Below are 23,554 nucleotides of genomic sequence, written 5' to 3' on the forward strand. Positions count from 1 at the left end.
TGTTTCATGGTGGTCTCGCAATTCTTCTGTGATATTTGCCCCTAAGTTTATTTTTAACAGCATACCAAATGAGTGTTGTCTCAGGTTTTCCCAGGTTGCAGTGAGGCCTGAGACATTACATCACTAGTCATGTGATGACAGGGACCCTGTCTACTTCAATGGGTGGAACAACCACTTGATCAGGGAAGGGGGGGGGAGGGATCATTCTACAGCTCTGCAACAGCTGGAGGCACTCTGGTTAGAAAACACTTGTCTATTGCATTAAAGGGAGCACAGGTGTGTTTCAATGGTTGGGATGGCTGATGTGTGGGAGGGAGGAAAATTACCTCACACTTACACACAGGGAATAATGGGACTTGTAGTGGGAGGCCACTCCAACAGGAAATAGCCAGTTCACAAAAAGTTAGCCACAGCCTTATGGTAATATCACAACTTTTAGCCCCAAGACAAGCACGGCTCCTTCCAAAGCATGTCCATTACTGTCTGGAATGTACGTACTAAAATCACCTTATGGTGGATAACCCCTTTAACCCTTTAACGACACGGGGGGCATATTTTACGTCCTGCCCCGGCTCCCACGATATGAAGCGGGGTCGCAGCACGACCCCGCATTACATCGCGTCGGTCCCGGCGCTCGTCAACGGCCGGGACCTGCGGCTAATACCACACATCGCCGATCGCGACGATGTGCGGTATTAACCCTTTAGAAGCGGCGGTCAAAGCTGACCGCCGCTTCTAAAGCGAAAGTGAAAGTATCCCGGCTAGTCAGTCAGGCTGTTCGGAACCGCCGCGGTGAAATCACGGCGTCCCGAACAGCTTGCAGGACACCGGGAGGGCCATTACCTGCCTCCTCGGTGTCCGATCGCCGAATGACTGCTCCGTGCCTGAGATCCAGGCAGGAGCAGTCAAGCGCCGCTAACACTGATAACAGGCGTGTTAATACACGCAAGTAGACATGTGCAGAACCAAAAATTTGTTTTTTTTCGTTTGTTCGTTTTTGTTTTTTAAAAATTTTCGGTTCTGTGAATATTCGGAATGCTGTGCATTCGTCATATTCGGTTTGCGGATGCATCCGCGGAAATTTCTTTCTTTTTCGGATGCATTCGTTAATAACATCGAATGCATTCGTTAATTCGGATCTTTCGTTATATCTGTAAAATTCGTTAAATTTAGCATTCGTTACTAAACGAAATGCACATTAGTTTCACTTGCTGATCCTCTTTTGTAATAAATAGCAGGTGTTACCTTAGGATTCTTGTTGTTTTCACCTTTTTTTGCAGTTTTCTCTGTGTAGGAAGGCAAGTTTTCCTCAGGTAAACCCAATGAAAAGAATCTAATTCATTCCTTACATTCGGTTTACTCATAACGAATGCATTCGTTATTCGTTAACATGCATTATTCGTTATGTGTTGCTTAACGAATGCATTCGTTAACTGTATATTCGTATTCGTATTCTTTTTCGGAAATATATATTTTTTTTTTCGTGCATTCGGATTATAACGAACACCCGAAAACGGGAAAATTCGTTAAGTTTAGTAATCGTTCCGAAACGAATTGCACATGTCTACACGCCAGTGATCAGCATGAGAGATCAGTGTGTGCACTCTTATAGGTCCCTATGGGACCTATAACACTGCAAAAAAAAAGTAAAAAAAAAGTGTTAATAAAGGTCATTTAACCCCTTCCCTAATAAAAGTTTGAATCACCCCCCTTTTTCCATAAAAAAAAATAAAACAGTGTAAATAAAAATAAACATATGTGGTATTGCCGAGTGCGTAAATGTCCGAACTATAAAAATATATCATTAATTAAACCGCACGGTCAATGGCGTACGCGCAAAAAAATCCAAAAAAGCGTATTTTGGTCACTTTTAAGGTGTCATTTTTTTTACCGAAATATGCACTGCGTAGAAATGGCAGCCCCCAAAAGTTACAAAATTGCTTTTTTTCTTCGATTTTGTCGCACAATGATTTTTTTTCCGTTTCGTCGTGAATTTTTGGGTAAAATGACTGATGTCACGCAAAAAATAAGCCATAATATGGATTTTTAGGTGGAAAATTTAAAGGGTTATGATTTTTAAAAGGTAAGGAGGAAAAAACGAAAGTGCAAAAACGGAAAAACCCTGAGTTCTTAAGGGGTTAAGGACGCAGCCATTTAAAATTTTTTTTTGCCATAAAACGACGTGGCAAATGGTCCACATCCAAGACCACTTCGGCAACAGGCAAAGTTGGTAGCAAGGAAGGATGTTGAGACTCCAGACGAGGTACAGACAGGCATAGCTGAGAACCAGGAGACACTGCAGGAACTGGTAGTGGGCCAGATAGTGGTACCTGCTGCTGTTGCAAGGCCAAAAGCTGTTGCTTCATCGCTGAAAGTAACTTCCGTCGTTGCGCTTGACGGACCACGACAGTGGGAAGGACTACAGGCAGAGGTACTACAGCAGAATCCAAGGTTAGATTGAAAAGACCCAAAAAATCAGACAAAAGCGCCCCAGCGGAATCCATGGCCGGATCTTACTGTTAGGAATCACGGCAGGTGGACAACAGGAGGTGGATTCTCTGGGCCTATGTGGATAAAGACTTGAGCCGTGCCAGGGAGCGGGGTCTAAGGTGCCACTGGTTTTCACCAGAGCCAGCCGCAAAGCGGGATGGTCTTGCTGCGGCAGGTGGCACCCAGGTCGCTACCCCTGGCACGACTTGTCCACACAGGTAGCTGGGGGGTGACGTGGCACAGGCAGAGACAGGCAGGACGTGGCTGGCAGGACATGGCGGGCAGGATGTGGCTGGCAGGGCAGAAGGACAAGGCAGGAACACATGTACAGGACAGGCTGGAACTAGGAACAGGTACACAGACTCGGGAGCAGGACTTTACTCGGGAACAGGACTTGACTTGGGAACAGGACTTGACTCGGGAACAGGACTTAACTCGGGAACAGGACTTGACTCGGGAACAGGACTTGACTCAGGCATAGGACAATCACAGACAAAGACAGACAACCAAGATCTGTTCGCAGTGCGCATCCCGCACTGCGAATCTCAGCCCCGCCGACAGCGGGGACAGAAAGCGCTCTGACCGGAGCGCAACTGTAACACTGTGTATATGAAAAGAAAAAATTCCACAGAGTACCCCTTTAAAGGAATGGCACTTGGCTTGGTAAACAATGTAGGGGATGTGGTACAAACCCCTTCCATCAACTGATCAGTGCTGGGAGTTAGGACTCCAACAATCTGATACCGTTAGCCTATCCTTATGATAATACCCAAAATAATAATGGAGACAAAAATATATAATATAATACACAGCACCAAATTGAGGAGAAAAGAGGATACAAGTAAGGGTGCATTCACACCACATCTAGAAAAATCAAGGAACATGTGCATAGGTTACCCTTTGCCGTCCAACTAATATGCACTCCGAGCATCCATAAGGAATGCATGATCTGTCTCCAGGGACAGTAATAAGATTTTCTTGCTGCATTTACACCACGTTTTTGCAATACAGTTCCTGTATCAGGTTTTTGATGAAAAACTGATTCCCTAAAACCAGATTAAACTGTATCAAAGCGTGTACAAATTTGAAAAATGATGTCCGGTTGCATCCGTTTTTTAAGAAAAAAACATATACGTTTTAAACTTTTCACTCCATTATGAATAAAGTTTCACTTGTTTGATTGAAATTCCAAGAAAAAAATCAAAAACCGTATGGTGCAAACCGGATGGAACCGTACGCACATACTGTTCTGTAAGGTTCTCATTGACTCCCATGTAAAAAAAAAAAAGTATAGGGTTTAATATGGTTTTTCACCCAGACCAAAAACCGCGGTAGGCGGGGAAAAAAACGGGCAAAACCGTACAAGACGCAAAACGGACACAACCTGATGCATCTTTTGGCATACAGTTTTCAATGGAGAGTCAATGCATATGGTTTTCAATACGGTTCCGTATGGTTTTCACATTGAAAACGTACACGGGAACTGTATCGCAAAAATGTGGTGTGAATGCACCCTTACTGGTATCCTCTTTTCTCCTCAATTTGGAGTTGTGTATTATATTATATATTTTTGTCTCCATTATTATTTTGGGTATTTAGCACTGTATTTAGTTTGTGATTTTAATATGCTATAATACACTGTACGTTTTAACGACACTTCTTACTTTACAATTTGGTTATATATAAATAGTCTGTGGGGCCAACATCTGGTGTTTGTGTAGCCTATACTATTGACACAAATTCTTCTATCCTAATGATAAGCCTTCAATTCTGTAGTCCTGGAGGAAACCTTCTAAAAGTGAATATGCACATGTTCTGGAGGGTCCTAGAGTAAATTTATTTAGTGGGCCCAAGGATCTCTACTGTGACACTGATACAGATGTATACGCCATAAAAAAATCTGAAAGAAAATTGGGTGTAAATCCCAATGCCTACGGAAATTTCAACCAAAAACTGTCGGAACCCAACATCTGTTATCAATATAAGGGGGCAGTTATCAAAGCATTTAGTAGTTTTTTTTTTTTTGTTGCTCAAAATTGTCACAAAAAAAGTCGCACGTGCGACTACTCTCTTTTTTCTTGCTTACCAAAGCAAAAAGTGATTTTTGACTTGCAGTGGTCAGAGATTTATCAAGTGTTAAAGTCGCAAAAAAGTCGCATTGCATGAAAAAACCTACTAAATTTACTCCAGCTCAGACACGGAGCAGAAAAAGCCACTACCAAAGCATAAAAAATTGCTTACATGAAAGAAATTTATCAACAGGCTGAAGCAGTTGATAAATCAGTCACACATAAGCAAAACAAATTGTAAGAAAAAAAGAACTAAAAAAAGGAATACGTAAGCAAACATTGATAAATCACTCCCTAGCCAGCCACCAGATCCAACTAACGTGCTCCATAGATTATAATGAACTACGTGCTTTAAAACTCACAATTACAGCGGTTCTTACAACGGAGACCCAATTTGATCTAATCTTTTGACATGTCTGGACAACAAGTTAAAAGCTTACATAAGTGACAGTAAGGCTTTGCAGGAATTTTTCAGGAATTGGCATCGATGGTCTATACTAGTGTTGCTCGCGAATATTCACAGTGATCACCCCTCTCTGCTTCCAGCTTGAGTGGTGTAAAGAAGGCTCTAATACTACTGTGTGAGACTAGCGTGCAAATTTTCGCATATGTGAAAATTTGCATATGCGAATTTTCGCTTATGCTAATTTTAGTATATGCTAATTTCCGCATATGCTAATTTTCGCATACGCGAAAATAAAACACGAATATTACCAATATGCGAATTTAGCGAATATATGACGGATATTCGTCCATATATTCGCAAAATATCGCGAATTCGAATAGGGCCTATGCCGCTCAACACTAGCCTATACTAAGGACCCAACACCTACGCCAGCCAGTAGAATGTACAGACCTGTATTCTGGACACATTTTTGGGGGGTTTATTCCACGCTGAGACTCCTTCACTTGAATGAGAATACAGAGGTTTTGTGTCTGAAACAGCAGTGAAGAGCTGTGGATTCCAAAATAATGTGGATTTAGGTGGAGCTTTTATGGCTGATCCCAAAATGTGTAGGATGAGGTGGTCACTGCATGTCACCACTAAAACTACTGTACTTATGGGGCTTCTCACCAAGCGGTATATCTGCGAAATGGAGCCATCGCCGCTGCCCTGTGTGTAGGGGCCATTTGCTTTCTCTCTATCTGTGATGTGGAATTGTGTACACTGATGCTGTTTTCCAAATAAAGTATTTTGAGACTGAAGATAAGAGGTGAGCACTACGTAAATTTCCCTCCCTTGGCTTACAATCTATTTAGATAGCACTGCCCCTATGTACATATGTTGATTGCATACTAGAAATTGAAATAAAAATGTCTGAAAACTCAAAGTAATAATATATTTATTGTCCACCAGAGGGCATTGTTTACCTGTTTATTATGCTTCCCAATGCTTAAAGGGGTACTCCGCTGCTCACTGTTTTAAAACAAACTGTTCCAAATGCTGGAGCTGGCGCCGGGAGCTCGTGACATCATAGCCCCACCCCTCGTGACATCACACCCCGCCCCCTCAATGCAGGGCGTGACATCATGAGGGGGTGGGGGCTATGACATCACGAGCTCCCGGCTCCAGTGTTCGGAACCTGTTTGTTCCAAACTCTGAGAGTACCCCTTTAACAGTACGGTATAACTTCATTTTACAGAATATTTCACAGGTGTCATTTTTGATGCATTTATAACACCACTTGGCTAAGTCAGGAATACATGTTTATGGGGAGAGACAGCTGACAACTATCTTGAGTGGACGGCCAGCTTAACCTCTTAAGGACCCAAGGCGTACCTGTACTGTTCTATAACGCGGCGTCATAGCGGGTTGGGCCCGGCTTCTAACAATGGCCGGGACCCGTGGCTAATAGCGTGCGGCACTGATTGCGGTGCCGCACGCTATTAACCCTTTAGACACGGCGGTCAAAGTGAAAAGTGAATCGTTGCTGGTTTGCTCAGGGGGCTGTTCGGGATCGCCGCGGCATCCTGAACAGCTGAGACACAGCTGGAAGGCCCCTACCTGCCTCCTCGCTGTCCGATCTCCGAATGACTGCTCAGTGCCTGAGATCCAGGCATGAGCAGTCAAGCGGCAGAATCATTGATCAATGGTTTCCTATGAGAAACCATTGAACAATGTAAAAGATCAGTGTGTGCAGTGTTATAGCCTCCTATGGGAGCTATAACACTGCAATAAAAAAAAGTGAAAAACTTTTATATGTGAGGACTTGCTTTATCTATATTCGTTATCTACTTAGTTTTCTTTAATCCCCACTTCTGCCTATTTTTAGATGACATTTTGGGGCTTCAGAACCAATTACCAGGATTCTATAGAGTTATGGTCTCAACATACAATGGTCGTCCTCGAACCAATTTATATTGTAAGTTGGGCCACGGTATATGGCCATAATTTTTATACATACGTAAAAAATTATAAGCTGATGAAAATACCGAAAAAAAATCCACTAAGGGTAGGGTCACACGTGCTATATTTTGTTGCTGCATAATTTTCCTACCCATTGAGGTTAATGGGCAGCAAAATCAGCTGCAGAAAATAAATATGGCACTTGTCACCCTATACCAGGGGTCTCAAACTCCCGGCCCGCGGGCCATTTGCGGCCCGCAGAACGAAAGTTTGTGGCCCGCGCCAGGTATGTAGTGAAGAAAACTGTGTCTTGAAGCAGTTCTGTGTCCTGAGCAGAGCAGAGACTGCACCCCCCCCCCCCCCCCATCAACCAATCACAGTGTCTCAGCACTCAGCACAGTGACTCAGCACTTTCCTCAGCTATTCGGGACACAGAACGCTTCAAGACACACAATTCTTCTCTACTCCGGAGAGGAGAAGCGCAGTGCAGGACAGGTAAGGTTGTCTATGTGTGTGTGTCTGTGTGTGTGTCTGTGTGTGCATGTGTGGCTGTCTGTCTGCTTGTGTCTGTGTGTTTGCATGTGTGGGTGTCTGTCTGTTTGTGTCTATGTGTGTGTGCATGTGTGTGTGCATGTGTGTGTGTGTGTGTGTGTGTGTGTGTGTCTGTCTGTCTATATGTGTGTGCATGTGTGTGGGTGTCTGCTTGTGTCTATGTGTGTGTGTGTGTGTGCATGTGTGGGTGTCTGTCTATGTGTGTGTGTATGTCTGTATGTGTGTGTGTGTGTGCATGTGGGGGTGTCTGTCTGTCTATGTGTGTGTCTGTATGTGTGTGTGCATGTGTGGGTGTCTGTCTGCTTGTGTCTATGTGTGTGTGTGTGTGTCTGTCTGTCTATATGTGTGTGCACGTGTGTGGGTGTCTGCTTGTGTCTATGTGTGTGTGTGTGTCTGTCTGTCTGTCTGTCTGTCTATATGTGTGTGCACGTGTGTGGGTGTCTGCTTGTGTCTATGTGTGTGTGTGTATGTGTGTGTGTGCATGTGTGGGTGTCTGTCTGTCTATGTGTGTGTGTCTGTATGTGTGTGTGTGTGTGCATGTGTGGGTGTCTGTCTATGTGTAGGTGTCTGTCTATGTGTGTGTGTCTGCATGTGTGTGTGTGTGTGCATGTGTGGGTGTCTGTCTATGTGTGTGTGTGTGTGTGTGTCTGTCTGTCTATATGTGTGTGCATGTGTGGGTGTCTGTCTATGTGTGTGTGTCTGTATGTGTGTGTGCATGTGTGGGTGTCTGTCTATGTGTGTGTGTCTGTATGTGTGTGTGCATGTGTGGGTGTCTGTCCATGCGTGTGTGTGTGTCTGTGTGTGTGTGTGTGTGGGTGTCTGTCGATCTGCTAATGACCTCACACTAACATCTTCTATAATCCGAACTTCTCACTCCCGTCTCCAAGACTTCACTCGTGCTGCACCGGTTCTCTGGAATGCTATCCCTCAATCCCTCAGACTCAACAACATCCATAGTTTCAAATGTGGCCTAAAAACACATCTCTTCAGACAGGCCTATAACATTCTTTAATTGGCCTCAACATATCCCCAACATATCCCCAACATATCCCCAACATATCCTCAACATATCCCCACACCTCTTGTTTGAATAGTTATTGTGTAATATTATGTCTGATACTTGTCTTTGTTTGTACCCCATAATTGTAAGCGCTGCCGAATCTGTAGGCGCTATATAAATAAATAAATAAAATAAATAAAATATGCGTGCGTGTGCGTCTGTCTATGTGTGTGTGTCTGTGTGTGAGTCGGGGGGGGGGGGTAATCGAAAATGCTACCTAATGTGGGGAACCTGCTACTACCTAATGTGGGGAACCTGCTGCCTATCTAATGTGGGGAACCTGCTGCCTACATAATGTGGGGAACCTGCTGCCTACATAATGTGTGGAACCTGCTTCCTACCTAATGTGTGGAACCTGCTGCCTACCTAATCTGGGGAACCCCCAGAAGTAGCACCCCCATCATCCGTCAGCTCATGCTATTACCACACGGGGTAGGGAGAATGGAGGGGTTGCTGGTGGATGATGGGGGTGCTACTGCTGGTGGAGGGTGTTGCTGGTGTATGATGAGGGCATTATATGTAATGGGCGCGTGCGGCCCAGCCTCACCCAGCTGCTACCTCCAGTGGCCCCCGGATAATTTGAGTTTGAGACCCCTGCCCTATACTAAAGCAGCAATTACTGACAACAGGGCATTATAGTAGCCCTATGTGCTAAATACACTGAAATGATGAAATAAGTGAAAACACAAAAGCAATATATCATCAGGTTTGTAAAATTTATTGAAAAATAAAAAGGAGTTGTTGAAGAGAGATGAAGATTGGGTATGACATGGCGCACCAGTTCTAATTCTTCACACCAAACTTACTTAACAGCTGTGGAACATACAGGCAGAGAGCAGATCTGTGGAAAGAAAGATACAGATATGAGTAACAGTCCTATATGATCACAGAGAATTGTTCTATAGACATGGATCTAAAATGTTAGCCATGAAGCAAGTGTGTCTGACATTGTTTGTTAGAGATCTATGATGAAGTGTATTGCAACCAGTCTTCTATCGGCAAGTGAAATATCAAAAGCTTATTTCTGCTTTCTAAGAACATTTTTATTTTTCCATCGATAAGGCCATATGAACTCTATTACAGAGCCCAGATCGGAGTCATATTTGGCATCTAATCATCAAAATTAATGTTTTCCCAAACAGTGTTCCTCCAGCTGTTGCAAAACTACAACTCCCAGCATTCCCGGACAGCCAGCGGCTGTCCGGGCATGCTGGGAGTTGTAGATTTGCAACAGCTGGAGGCACACTGTTTGAACACTGACCTAGATGCAGCATTTAATTTTGAAAACAGCATCTAGTAGTTAAACAACCATGATCGGAGCTATCTCTGATCCTGGCTGCTGATAGTGAGTGCCAGCTGCAGATAGCAGCCAACACTCAACATATAGAAAGTGGGCTCTGCTGCTAAGCCTTTTCCTTATACGCGGACCAAATATTTGATGTACATGAATGTGAAATGTTGGGAAGGAGTTCAGGCACATTTTAAAGGGAAAATGTCAAAGGGCCTTTTCTCAGTTAAAGGGGTACTCCCGTGCCCCTGCGTTTTGTTCAGAACGCTTGGAGTGGGCGGTTGTGATTGTGAGGTCACGGCCACGCACCTCCATTCATGGCTATGGGAGGGAGAGCGTCAGCTGTCATGCCTCCTCTCATTGACATGAATGAAGGGTGTGTGTCATGCGTCATGAAGGGCATGGCCGTGACATCACGACCACCTGCCGCTGGAACCCGCCGTTTGTTTAGATTGCTGGGTAATGAGGGAGATCGCGGGGGGTCTTATCCATGATCACACACCTTATCCCCTATCCTTTGGATAAGGGATAAGATGTCTAGCAGCAGAGCACCCCATTAAGCAAACTATAGCTCTGTGTAGAAGCTTTCATAGACACAAAACACACATTTATCTACTGAGCTAAGAAAAACTTGTATTGTATCCCCTTCCCACTACAGGACGTATGCATTCGTCTTGATGATCTCCTGCTCGGCGGCGGGACCCGGCTGTCAATCACGCAGCAGTGTTTTTAGTAAGCATAGAGGTCTATCAACTGGCCATATTTTGCCAAGCTATTTACATGGGCTCCCCCTCCCACTCCTTGCAGGTTTTATAGATATACATACATCATAAACTACATTATTTTATACTGTGTTTTATGCCTTTTTATTCTGTCCTTATGTGGAATATATTGTTGTAGTCATGAATTAAATAAAATATATATATATTTTTTACACAAAGTTATTTATTCATTTTATCTTTATAATTTCTTGGGGTTATTGCTCGTGCACGTTGTGCACATATAGGTGTTCATAGTAGGAAAATATACAGCAGCAAATATGCAGCAAAATACGGCATGTGTGACCCTACTCTAAAGAGAAAATCTTTGCTCTCATATGCTAATGCATATGCCAGCCTCAACTCTCCGCTACTATTCCTGCTTCGCCCAATACCCTTTGGCTCCTAATTTTATCGACAGTCTGATTTCAGCCCTAGTGAGAGTGATGTCAGATAGTAAAGGGGCTATGCCTTATTTTTACCTGTTAACTTATTTAGTTGTGTAGAAAGCGGGGAGCCATAGATGACCTGATAGAGTATACCCTCTATGTCTAAACTGTAAATGCAATGGGGGGGGGGGGGGGGAATTTAACATTACAGTCATAGCATACAGGTGAAATCACATCCCCCACGCGATAACCAATAGTGCATGATGTTGCGGTCACATCATGTAGCTATTGGGCATCTTGTACTGGCACTGGTTTCCCCCACAAGGTATAGAGGATTTATTGTATATAAATCCTCTGATTTTAACCTGGCCTGACGGTTCCTCTCTGCGCCGGACTAACTCCTCACTCTACGGTCATCCTACTCCCGTTCCATTATCTACTGAGGAGGGCTGCAGTGAACCTTACCATTCATATCACGCTAGACCTTGTTGTGTGTGGGCGCACAACCATCTTTGGTAAGCGGCTTGGGAATATCCTCCCCTTCCCCCACATACTAGATCTGCTGATCCCGCACATGGAGCGCCTTCTCCCCTTTCTCTAGATCCCACAAGATATTGTCCAAGATTAGGAGAGGGCGGAAGTGAGTACTGGGAACAAGAAAACATAGGACTTTTTCTGCTCCTCAGACATCCTCTTTAATATCTTACCTTTATTATCTATCTTAACTTTGGAATATTTTTCATGCGCTTGTGTCTTACTTGCCTATTTTAAGCTGATGTAAGGTTTAAAAAAAACGTTTAGTATTTGCGAATTTAAAAAAAGTTAATAATCTTACTCCACTTTTTGGGTGGAGCAGAAATCCATAAGGCAAAAAAGTCATTCGAAAAATTTACCAATATTATGTCTTCGTGACAATATGAGAAATTTTTCGTATTTGGTATTAGCATAAGGGAAATGCAAGCTAGAAAATCAGAGTCAGGAATTCTGCAAATTATGAGTCCCTCCCTTTGTATGGAAATAAAAATTTATTCCAGGCTTTATATATGAAGATCCAAGTAAAGACTGGGTTCCATACAGTAAATACCTGATGTAGTGGAGCACTTGTTAAGGGAAGACACTGCTGAGTAGTAGGTTTTTCCTAGAAAATCCTCCATCATCATTTTCTGATCAATCTCAAGCAAACATTGGGTGGAATCCTTAAAGAGAAGATCTTTTCCTTCCTTAGAGCCGAATAACTGAAATTTCTGTGCCTGGATTCCATTCCGCCCAAACAGTGACTATAAAGGGTTAGAAAAGACAGAAACTTCTTTCAATTGGTATCCATGCCACTTATTGATTAAAGACTGTTACCCTAGCATCCAACTGCAGCACAATGATGTCTTTGTCTCTGTGTATGTGTGCCTTCAGCCAGGAATTAGGGAGCTAATCCCCACTTACGGTAAGGTCTGTCTTAAATACTGTCTGTCAGGGGGTCCCTCCCAATAGGTGTGCTGTTCACTAGATCCCCATCATTGTGCTGCTGTTGGATGCTAGGGAAGCATAGATTTAGAATGTTAATCTTGTTTCCCAACAGAAGCACAAGACTTCCTCCATGTTATTATCTATTTCTTTATAACTAACTCACAGTAAGTGGGGTTTAACCCCCTAATATATTCCTGGCTGGGACAGGAACTTTTTTTTTTCTGTTACTATTAAAAGTCCCAATGTCGAACATTTGCACAGGTGCAAAGAGATCTCATGATTGTGTTGCTGTTAGGAGTAAGAGAAACAAGATTAATATTCTAAATCTATGTATATTCCATACTCTGTATAAACCAGTACTCTCAATGCTTTATTATCTAGAATTTATCTAGCATCTTATTGAGAGTGGATGGGGCAAATGTTATGTTTGACTGTAGAGTCTCCATGTAAGCTTGTATAGAACTGCACTGAAGTGTTAAAGTGAATCTGTCACATTGAAATGCTGTTAAAGGGGTACTCTGGTGGAAGAAAAAAATGTTTTTGAATCAACTGGTGCCAGAAAGTTAGTTCACAAATACAGATTTGTAAATAATTTCTATTTAAAAATCTTAATCCTTCCAGTACTTATCAGCTGCTGAATACTACAGAGAAAGTAATGTAGTTCTTTCCAGTCTGCCACATCTGTCCGTGTTAGGAACTGTCTGGAGCAGAAGAGGTTTGCTTGGGGATTTGCTCCTGCTCCGAACATTTCCTGACACTGATAGAGAGCAGTGTGGTCAGAACTACACAACTTCCTCTGGAGCATACAGCAGCGGATAAGTACAGGTTACAAATCTGTTTAACTTTCTGGCAACAGTTTATTTGAAACCTTTTTTCTATCAGAGTACCCCCCGTAAATTTACAGACATCATGTTACAGAGCAGGAAGAGTTGAACACAGTGATATAAGTATGTGTGGGAAAAAGGTTTGATATAACTATTATTTATTTATCTAAACATCGTTCCATTCGAGGCTTAGAAGTTCAGCGGGCAGTCCTAACTGTGTTTATAGTTAACTTTGTATGCACCTTATTATAAAGAAAGCTGTCAATCACTAATTAGGACCACTCGCTGGACTCCTAAACCCAGAATAAGCATGAGGAGTTATGAATTATACTGAATCTTTTCCCCAAAAAATTATATCAATCTGCTCAGTTCCTCCACCTGAAGTATTTCTTATAGACTGTAACTGTAATATGTGACAGATTTCCTTCAAAGAGTACCTGTCACCAAGCTAAACTTTTAATATATTGTTCCTTATCTAAATATAAGACACTTTGCTATTTACTTGCTGTTAAAATTCTCAACCTTTATATGTTTTTAATGTGATTGAAAAAACAGCCACTAGGTGGCTCTGTTCTGTTCCCTGCCGCAAGTCAAACAGCTAGTTTGGCAGGAGACCAAACTCAGGAAGTGTGTGGGGGGCATGGCGAGGCACAGCTCCCGCAGGCTTCAGTGACGTCACACCTGCTGGGGAATGCCCACTTTCTCCTGCCAGGAGCTCACACAATGTGAGCAAGGGGAAAGGTATTATATACAGCTTTTTAAAGCTCCGAATTTTTTTTTTAAGGACAGGAGGGGTGTTAGGAGTAGTTAGGGAATATAATCTGAGTTAGTTTAAAAAATACAGTTTGATGACAGTTACTCTTTAAGTCTAAATGTACATTTATGTATTTCATCTGCTGTGTTAAGAACTCTCTTGGGACACCCACCTGGTGCTGTGCAGCAAGTTCTAAAATAATTAATAATTCATATACTGTACATTGTGCTGTATGAGTATGGCTGGAGATGAGTACCGTATAAGCCGAGTTTTTCAGCACGATTTTTCGTGCTGAAAACGCCCCCCCTCGGCTTATACTCGAGTGAACTCTCCGCCTGTCAATCCCTTCATCAGTGGTCTTCAACCTGCGGACCTCCAGAGGTTTCAAAACTACAACTCCCAGCATGCCACTGCGGCCTTCGTCATCATCCAGACGCCCCTTTAGTTTTCTACTCACCTCCCCTCGGTGGGAAGGAAGGGTGAGCTGGTCCGGGCCATCTAAGCTGCAGGGACCGTCCGGTGGGGATGGTTAGTCGTTGTGGGCTGTCCATTTTCACCGTAGTTTTGAAACCTCAGGAGGTCCGCAGGTTGAAGACCACTGATGAAGGGATTGACAGGCGGTGATGATGAAGGGGGGGGGGGATGATGACGAAGGTTGCAGTGGTCTTCAACCTGCGGACCTCCAGAGGTTTCAATACTACAACTCCCAGCATGCCTGGACAGCCAATGGCTGTCCAGGCATGCTGGGAGTTGTAGTTTTGCAACATCTGGAGTTTCGCAGGTTGAAGACCATTGATGAAAAGATTGACGGTGATGATGAAGGGGGGGATGATGACAGGGGTCTGGATGATTACATGGGGTGATGATGTATTTCCCACCCTAGGCTTATAGTCGAGTCAATAACTTTTCCTGGGTTTTTGGGGTAAAATTAGGGGCCTCGGTTTATACTCGAGTATAAACAGTAGATGTTTTCTGATGTGGAGTCAGGTCTTTTGGTTCTTGCACTAGTTAGACCTAGGCGGGGGTCTAAATCAGGATACCAGGCCAGCTTTGGAATCTGACATAGGGATGCTGGGAGATGACTTGATGATGTTCTATATCCCTTACCTGATGTTTACTAAGCATCTTTACCACACTATTCCTCTTCTCTGGCCGGGTAATGACAGCATGGGCAGGCACCTCAGCCAGGTTGCAGGTTTTGTAGTCGCTGACCAATGCACGAGAGCCATCAAGGCATAACAACTCAAAATCACTTGACTTCAGTTTCCTTGACCATTCTGCTGGGTTTTTACCTAAATGAAGCCCAAGAGCAATGAATAGATGGACTTTTACAGGTCATCATATGACAGCAGACAGGTGGCTTACCGTATACTGAGAAAGTGGCTGTATAGACATATTCCATTAAATGTGAATAACTTACAGATTTCTTTATAATGCACATTATTACAATGACAACCATTAAAATTGCTAATATTTCATTAAGATCAGACATTTATCTAAAGAGTACACCCTTCAATTTTTAAATTAACCACAAGGGCATGCTCACACTATGGAATTCAGCAAGTAAAATATCCTAGCTGAATTCCTTTGTGAATCCGCGCCATTTCTTCTCCTTGAAAAAAGTGGGCTGAGTATGACCTGGGGTTTCCAGTGGAAGAGATAATATTGGTAGCCATGGATTATAGATTAGGACAGTCATCAGAAATACCTTATAGCAGTGTTTCAAACCAGTGTGCTTCCAGCTGTTTCAAAACTACAGCTCTAAGCATGCCTGGACAGCCAAAGAGTTGTAGTTTTTCAACAGCTGGAGGCACATTGGTTGGAAAACACTGCCTTATTCTATATACACATATAATGTTGTTGTTTTTAACCTCTTAAGGACCCAGGGCGTATCCATACGCCCTGGCGTTTTCCGGTCTCTGCCGCACGCCGGGCAGAGATCGGAACCGGATGCCTGCTGAAATGCTTCAGCAGGCATCCAGGGCAAACGCCGAGGGGGGCCATGTAGGCCCCCCATGTCGGCGATCGCCGCAAATCGCAAGGGAAATCACCCTTGCGATCTGCGGCGATACCGGGCTGATCGGCAGGTAATTTCGCATGATCCCGGCTGTCACAGACAGCCAGGACCATGCCGATCCCCTGCGATTCTTCGGTTAGTTAACCAACCAATCGCAGGGGGGGGGGGGCGGTTACTTCCTCCCGCCCTGCCCGGCCCCTGGAAGTCCAGAGAGGACGGGAGGAAGACCGGAGGACGCTGCGGGGGACGGGGGAGTGCTGGGGACCGGCCCTGGTACTTACCTCGTCCCTGAAGACCCGAATACCGGCGATGAAGACGGCGGCGACAGGTGAGTGGAATTTCAGCAGCGGTCGGGCCCTTTACAGCAATGCACGTCGCCGTAAAGTGACATGCATTGCTGTAATGGGACCCTGTAAATTACAACTCCCAGCATGCCCAGACAGCCTTTGGCGTCTGGGCATGCTGGGAGTTGCAGTTTTGCAACATCTGGAGGTCCACAGTTTTGGGACCACTGTGCCCTTCCAGATGTTGCAAAACTACACATCCTCAGCATGCCCTTACTGTCCAGGCATGCTGGGAGTTGTAGTTCTGTAACATCTGGCCCTTCAGATGTTGCAGAACTACAACTCCCAGCATGCCTGGATAGTAAGGGCATACTGGGAGTTGTAGTTTTGTAACATCTGGAAGGGCACAGATTGGGAACCACTGTATTAGTGGTCTGCAAACTGTAGTTCTCCAGGTGTTGCAAAACTACAACTCCAAGCATGCTGGGAGTTGTAGTTCGGCAACATCTGGCTCTAAAGATGTTGCCGAACTACTACTTCCAGCATGCCTGAGAATGTTTGGGAGTAGTGGTTTTGCAACAACTGGAGGCACACTGGTTGGGAAACATTGTCTGTTTCCCAACCCGTGTGCCTCCAGCTGTTGCAAAACTATAACTACCAGCATGCACTGATAGACTGTGCATGCTGGGAGTTGTAGTTTTGCAACAGTTGGAGATCCACAGTGAGTATCAGGCTGCAAGTTTGCGATGCAGCAAATTTTGCGCGGCATCTCAAACTCGCAGCGGGAAACTGGCTGTAACCCCCCCCCCCCCCCCGCGCCCGTGTGACTGTACCCTAAAAACACTACACTACATTAACACAAAATAAAATAAAAAGTAAAAAACACTACATATACACATACCCCTACACAGCCCCCCTCCCCAATAAAAATGAAAAACGTTTGGTACGCCACTGTTTCCAAAATGGAGCCTCCAGCTGTTGCAAAACAACTCCCAGTATTGCTGGACAGCCGTTGACTGTCCAGGCATGCTGGGAGTTTTGCAACAGCTGGAGGCACCCTGTTTGGGAATCACTGGCGTAGAATACCCCTATGTCCACCCCTATGCAAATCCCTAATTCAGGCCTCAAATGCGCATGGCGCTCTCACTTTGGAGCCCTGTCGTATTTCAAGGCAACAGTTTAGGGTCACATATGGGGTTTCGCCGTACTCGGGAAAAATTGCCTAACAAATTTTGGGGGGCTTTTTCTCCTTTCACCCCTTATGAAAATGTGAAGTTGGGGTCTACACCAGCATGCCCGTGTAAAAAAATAAATTGTTTACACTAACATGCTGGTGTTGCCCTATACTTTTCATTTTGACAAGAGGTAAAAGGGAAAAAAGCCCCCCAAAATTTGTAATGCAATCTCTCATGACTACGGAGATACCCCATATGTGGGCGCAAAGTGCTCTGGGGGCACACAACAAGGCCCAGAAGGGAGAGTGCGCCATGTACATTTGAGGTGATTTGCACAGGGGTGGCTGATTGTTACAGTGGTTTTGACAAACGCAAAAAAAAAAAAACCCCACATGTGACCCCATTTTGGAAACTACACCCCTCACGGAATGTAATGAGGGGTGCAGTGAGAATTTACACCCCACTGGTGTCTGACAGATCTTTGGAACAGTGGGCTGTGCAAATAAAAAATTTCGTACAGCCCACTGTTCCAAAGATCTGACAGACACCAGTGGGGTTAAATGCTCACTGTACCCCTTGTTACGTTCCTCAAGGGGTCTTGTTTCCATAATGGTATGGCATGTGTTTTTTTTTCTTTTTTTTTTGCTGTTCTGGCACCATAGGGGCTTCCTAAATGCAACATGCCCCCCAAAAACCATTTCAGAAAAACGTACTCTCCAAAATCCCCTTGTCGCTCCTTCGGTTCTGAGCGCTCTACTGCGCCCACCGAACACTTTACATAGACATATGAGGTATCTGCTTACTCGAGAGAAATTGGGCTACAAATATAAGTATACATTTTCTCCTTTTACCCCTCGTAAAAATAAAAAAATTGGGTCTTCAAGAACATGCGAGTGTAAAAAATGAAGATTGTGAATTTTCTCCTTCACTTTCCTGCTATTCCTGTGAAACACCTAAAGGGTTAAAAGGCTGACCAAATATCATTTTGAATACTTTGGGGAGTGCAGTTTTTATAATGGGGTAATTTGTGAGGTATTTCTAAGATGAAGACCCTTCAAATCCACTTCAAACCTGAACTGGTCCCTGAAAAATAGTGAGTTTGGAAATTTTGTGAAAAATTGGAAAATTGCTGCTGAACTTTGAAGCCCTCTGGTGTCTTTCAAAAGTAAAAACTTGTCAATTTTATGATGCAAACATAAAGTAGACATATTGTATATGTGAAAAAAAAATATTTGGAATATCCATTTACCTTACAAGCAGAGCTTCAAAGTTAGGAAAATGCAAAATTTAAAAATTTTTCATAAAATTTTCAAATTTTTCACCAAGAAAGGATGCAAGTTACAATTTTTTTTCCACTATGTTAACGTAGAATATGTCACGAAAAAACAATCTCTGAATCAGAATGATAACTAAAAGCATTCCAGAGTTATTAATGTTTAAAGTGACAGTGGTCAGATGTTCAAAAAAATGTCCGGGTCCTAAGGTGTAAAATGGCTGGGTCCTTAAGAGGTTAAACCATACAACTCCTACCACAGCAAAGCTAGAGTTATGGCTATATACAGTATTTTGGCAGATATGCTGTTCAGGGTTCAGTAGTTTTAAGGCTTTACAGGAACAAAATAATAAAAAGCACCTAAATAGATAAAAAGAATGACTCAAGAACTTATATTTTTATATTTTCTCTCTTTTAGAATATAGATAGATAATTACATAGATGAATAGATAGATATAAAGATATGAGATAGATAGATTATATAGTATTGTAGAACTATTTTAACTTCTTACCATCTGTGTTCTCCAATACAGTAGTGTGCTTCACAAAAGCCACATCTCCTCTTTCAACAAGACACCTAAAAAACAGAATCTTTATCCTTTATAGCAATTTACAACCAATTCATCTGTTATTCTTACACTATACATTAGTACCAGTTAATAAAAAAGCATCATGTTAAAAAAAATCTTTTAGCTATATTTGCTGTTAGGAATTGTGGCTCCATTGGATAGATAAGTAGAGATGAGCAAATTTTTGAAAAATGTAATTCAGCCGATTCGCTGAATTTTCAGAAAAAATTTGGTTCCATCCTAATTTTTTCGTGGTGAATCGCTATTAAAAACGGCTATTTCTGGCCTACAGAGAGCCTCAATAGAGGTGTAGAACACTTTGCCTTGCTGTAACACTGTTACGTCGAGCGCTCCGGGTCCCCGCTCCTCCCCGGAGCGCTCGCAACATCCTCGCTACTGCAGCGCCCTGGTCAGATCCACTGACCGGGTGCGCTGCGATACCGCCTCCAGCCGGGATGCGATTCGCGATGCGGGTGGCGCCCGCTCGCGATACGCACCCCGGCTCCCGTACCTGACTCGCTCTCTGTCGGTCCTGTCCCGGCGCGCGCGGCCCCGCTCCCTAGGGCGCGCGCGCGCCGGGTCTCTGCGATTTAAAGGGCCACTGCGCCACTGATTGGCGCAGTTGTTCTAATTAGTGTGTTCACCTGTGCACTCCCTATGTATACCTCACTTCCCCTGCACTCCCTCGCCGGATCTTGTTGCCATTGTGCCAGTGAAAGCGTTTCCTTGTGTGTTCCTAGCCTGTGTTCCAGACCTCCTGCCGTTGCCCCTGACTACGATCCTTGCTGCCTGCCCCAACCTTCTGCTACGTCCGACCTTGCTCTTGTCTACTCCCTTGTACCGCGCCTATCTTCAGCAGTCAGAGAGGTTGAGCCGTTGCTAGTGGATACGACCTGGTTACTACCGCCGCTGCAAGACAATCCCGCTTTGCGGCGGGCTCTGGTGAATACCAGTAGTAACTTAGAACCGGTCCACTAGCACAGTCCACGCCAATCCCTCTCTGGCACAGAGGATCCACCTCCTGCCAGCCGAATCGTGACAGTAGATCCGGCCATGGATCCCGCTGAAGTTCCACTGCCAGTTGTCGCCGACCTCACCACGGTGGTCGCCCAGCAGTCGCAACAGATAGCGCAACAAGGCCACCAGCTGTCTCAACTGACCGTGATGCTACAGCAGCTACTACCACAGCTTCAGCAATCATCTCCTCCGCCAGCTCCTGCACCTCCTCCGCAGCGAGTGGCCGCTTCCGGCCTACGACTATCCTTGCCGGATAAATTTGATGGGGACTCTAAGTTTTGCCGTGGCTTTCTTTCACAATGTTCCCTGCACTTGGAGATGATGTCGGACCAGTTTCCTACTGAAAGGTCTAAGGTGGCTTTTGTAGTCAGCCTTCTGTCTGGGAAAGCTCTGTCATGGGCCACACCGCTCTGGGACCACAATGACCCCGTCACTGCCTCTGTACACTCCTTCTTCTCGGAAATTCGAAGTGTCTTTGAGGAACCTGCCCGAGCCTCTTCTGCTGAGACTGCCCTGCTGAACCTGGTCCAGGGTAATTCTTCCGTTGGCGAGTACGCCATCCAATTCCGTACTCTTGCTTCCGAATTATCCTGGAATAATGAGGCCCTCTGCGCGACCTTTAAAAAAGGCCTATCCAGCAACATTAAAGATGTTCTGGCCGCACGAGAAATTCCTGCTAACCTGCATGAACTCATTCATCTAGCCACTCGCATTGACATGCGTTTTTCCGAAAGGCGTCAGGAGCTCCGCCAGGATATGGACTTTGTTCGCACGAGGCGTTTTTTCTCCCCGACTCCTCTCTCCTCTGGTCCTCTGCAATCCGTTCCTGTGCCTCCCGCCGTGGAGGCTATGCAAGTTGACCGGTCTCGCTTGACACCTCAAGAGAGGACACGACGCCGCATGGAGAATCTTTGCCTGTACTGTGCCGGTACCGAACACTTCCTGAAGGATTGTCCTATCCGTCCTCCCCGCCTGGAAAGACGTACGCTGACTCCGCACAAAGGTGAGACAGTTCTTGATGTCAACTCTGCTTCTCCACGCCTTACTGTGCCTGTGCGGATATCTGCCTCTACCTTCTCCTTCTCTACTATGGCCTTCCTGGATTCCGGATCTGCAGGAAATTTTATTTTGGCCTCTCTCATCAACAGGTTCAACATCCCGGTGACCAGTCTCGCCAGACCCCTCTACATCAATTGTGTTAACAATGAAAGATTGGACTGTACCGTACGTTACCGCACGGAGCCCCTCCTAATGTGCATCGGACCTCATCACGAAAAAATTGAGTTTTTGGTCCTCTCCAATTGCACTTCCGAAATTCTCCTTGGACTACCGTGGCTTCAACGCCATTCCCCAACCCTTGATTGGTCCACAGGAGAGATCAAGAGCTGGGGTACTTCTTGTTTCAAGGACTGTCTTAAACCGGTTCCCAGTACTCCCTGCCGTGACCCTGTGGTTCCCCCTGTAACCGGTCTCCCTAAGGCTTATATGGACTATGCTGACGTATTTTGCAAAAAACAAGCTGAGACTTTACCTCCTCACAGGCCTTATGACTGTCCTATTGACCTCCTCCCGGGCACTACTCCACCCCGGGGCAGAATTTATCCTCTGTCCGCCCCAGAGACTCTTGCTATGTCTGAATACATCCAGGAAAATTTAAAAAAGGGGTTTATCCGCAAATCCTCCTCTCCTGCCGGAGATGGATTTTTCTTTGTGTCCAAAAAAGATGGCTCCCTACGTCCTTGCATTGATTACCGCGGACTTAATAAAATCACGGTAAAGAACCGCTACCCCCTACCTCTTATCTCAGAACTCTTTGATCGCCTTCAAGGTGCCCACATCTTTACCAAACTGGACTTAAGAGGTGCTTATAATCTCATCCGCATCAGGGAGGGGGACGAATGGAAAACTGCATTTAACACTAGAGATGGACACTTTGAGTATCTGGTCATGCCCTTTGGCCTGTGCAACGCCCCTGCCGTCTTCCAAGACTTTGTTAATGAAATTTTTCGTGATCTCTTATATTCCTGTGTTGTTGTGTATCTGGACGATATTTAGATTTTTTCTACCAACTTAGAAGAACACCGCCAGCATGTCCGCATGGTTCTTCAGAGACTTCGAGACAATCAACTTTATGCCAAAATGGAGAAATGTCTGTTTGAATGTCAATCTCTTCCTTTCCTAGGATACTTGGTCTCTGGCCAGGGACTACAAATGGACCCAGATAAACTCTCTGCCGTCTTAGATTGGCCACGCCCCTCCGGACTCCGTGCTATCCAACGTTTTTTGGGGTTCGCCAATTATTACAGACAATTTATTCCACATTTTTCCACTATTGTGGCTCCTATCGTGGCTTTAACCAAGAAGAATGCCAATCCTAAGTCCTGGTCTCCTCAAGCGGAAGACGCATTTAAACGGCTCAAGTCTGCCTTTTCTTCTGCTCCCGTGCTCTCCAGACCTGACCCATCTAAACCCTTCCTATTGGAGGTTGATGCCTCCTCAGTGGGAGCTGGAGCGGTCCTTCTACAAAAAAATTCTTCCGGGCATGCTGTTACTTGTGGTTTTTTTTCTAGGACCTTCTCTCCGGCGGAGAGGAACTACTCCATCGGGGATCGAGAACTACTGGCCATTAAATTGGCACTTGAGGAATGGAGGCATCTGCTGGAGGGATCAAAATTTCCAGTTATCATTTACACCGATCACAAGAATCTCTCCTATCTCCAGTCTGCCCAACGGCTGAATCCTCGCCAGGCCAGGTGGTCTTTGTTCTTTGCCCGTTTTAACTTTGAAATTCATTTTCGCCCTGCCGACAAGAACATTAGGGCCGATGCTCTCTCTCGTTCCTCGGATGCCTCGGAAGTAGAGGTCTCTCCGCAACACATCATTCCTCCGGACTGTCTGATCTCCACTTCTCCAGCCTCCATCAGGCAAACTCCTCCAGGGAAGACCTTCGTTTCTCCACGCCAACGTCTCGGGATTCTCAAATGGGGTCACTCCTCCCACCTCGCTGGCCATGCGGGCATCAAAAAGTCCTTGCAACTCATCTCTCGTTTCTATTGGTGGCCGACTCTGGAGACGGATGTTGTTGATTTTGTACGGGCCTGTACTGTCTGTGCCCGGGATAAGACTCCTCGCCAGAAGCCTGCTGGTCTCCTTCATCCTCTGCCTGTCCCCGAACAGCCTTGGTCTCTGATTGGTATGGACTTTATTACAGACTTACCCCCATCCCG

The 23,554-nt window shown here is 44.8% G+C and overlaps 1 protein-coding gene across 1 annotated transcript in view; it reads right to left on the reverse strand.

Moving 5' to 3' along the window:
* Window positions 1-9,224: 9,224 nt before the first annotated feature.
* The window catches only part of LOC130360975 (serotransferrin-B-like), a 56,822-nt gene continuing 42,492 nt past the window's right edge, over window positions 9,225-23,554 (reverse strand). The window contains exons 14-17 of the mRNA XM_056563535.1: window positions 19,254-19,318; window positions 15,100-15,284; window positions 12,038-12,230; window positions 9,225-9,359 (exon numbers count right to left, since the gene is read on the reverse strand). Coding sequence (XP_056419510.1) covers window positions 9,325-9,359; window positions 12,038-12,230; window positions 15,100-15,284; window positions 19,254-19,318 — 478 coding nt within the window. The 3' untranslated portion in view covers window positions 9,225-9,324. The remainder of the gene's footprint in view (window positions 9,360-12,037; window positions 12,231-15,099; window positions 15,285-19,253; window positions 19,319-23,554) is intronic.

This window comes from Hyla sarda, chromosome 3 (genome assembly GCF_029499605.1).
Source record: "Hyla sarda isolate aHylSar1 chromosome 3, aHylSar1.hap1, whole genome shotgun sequence".
NCBI classification, from domain to species: Eukaryota; Metazoa; Chordata; class Amphibia; order Anura; family Hylidae; genus Hyla; species Hyla sarda.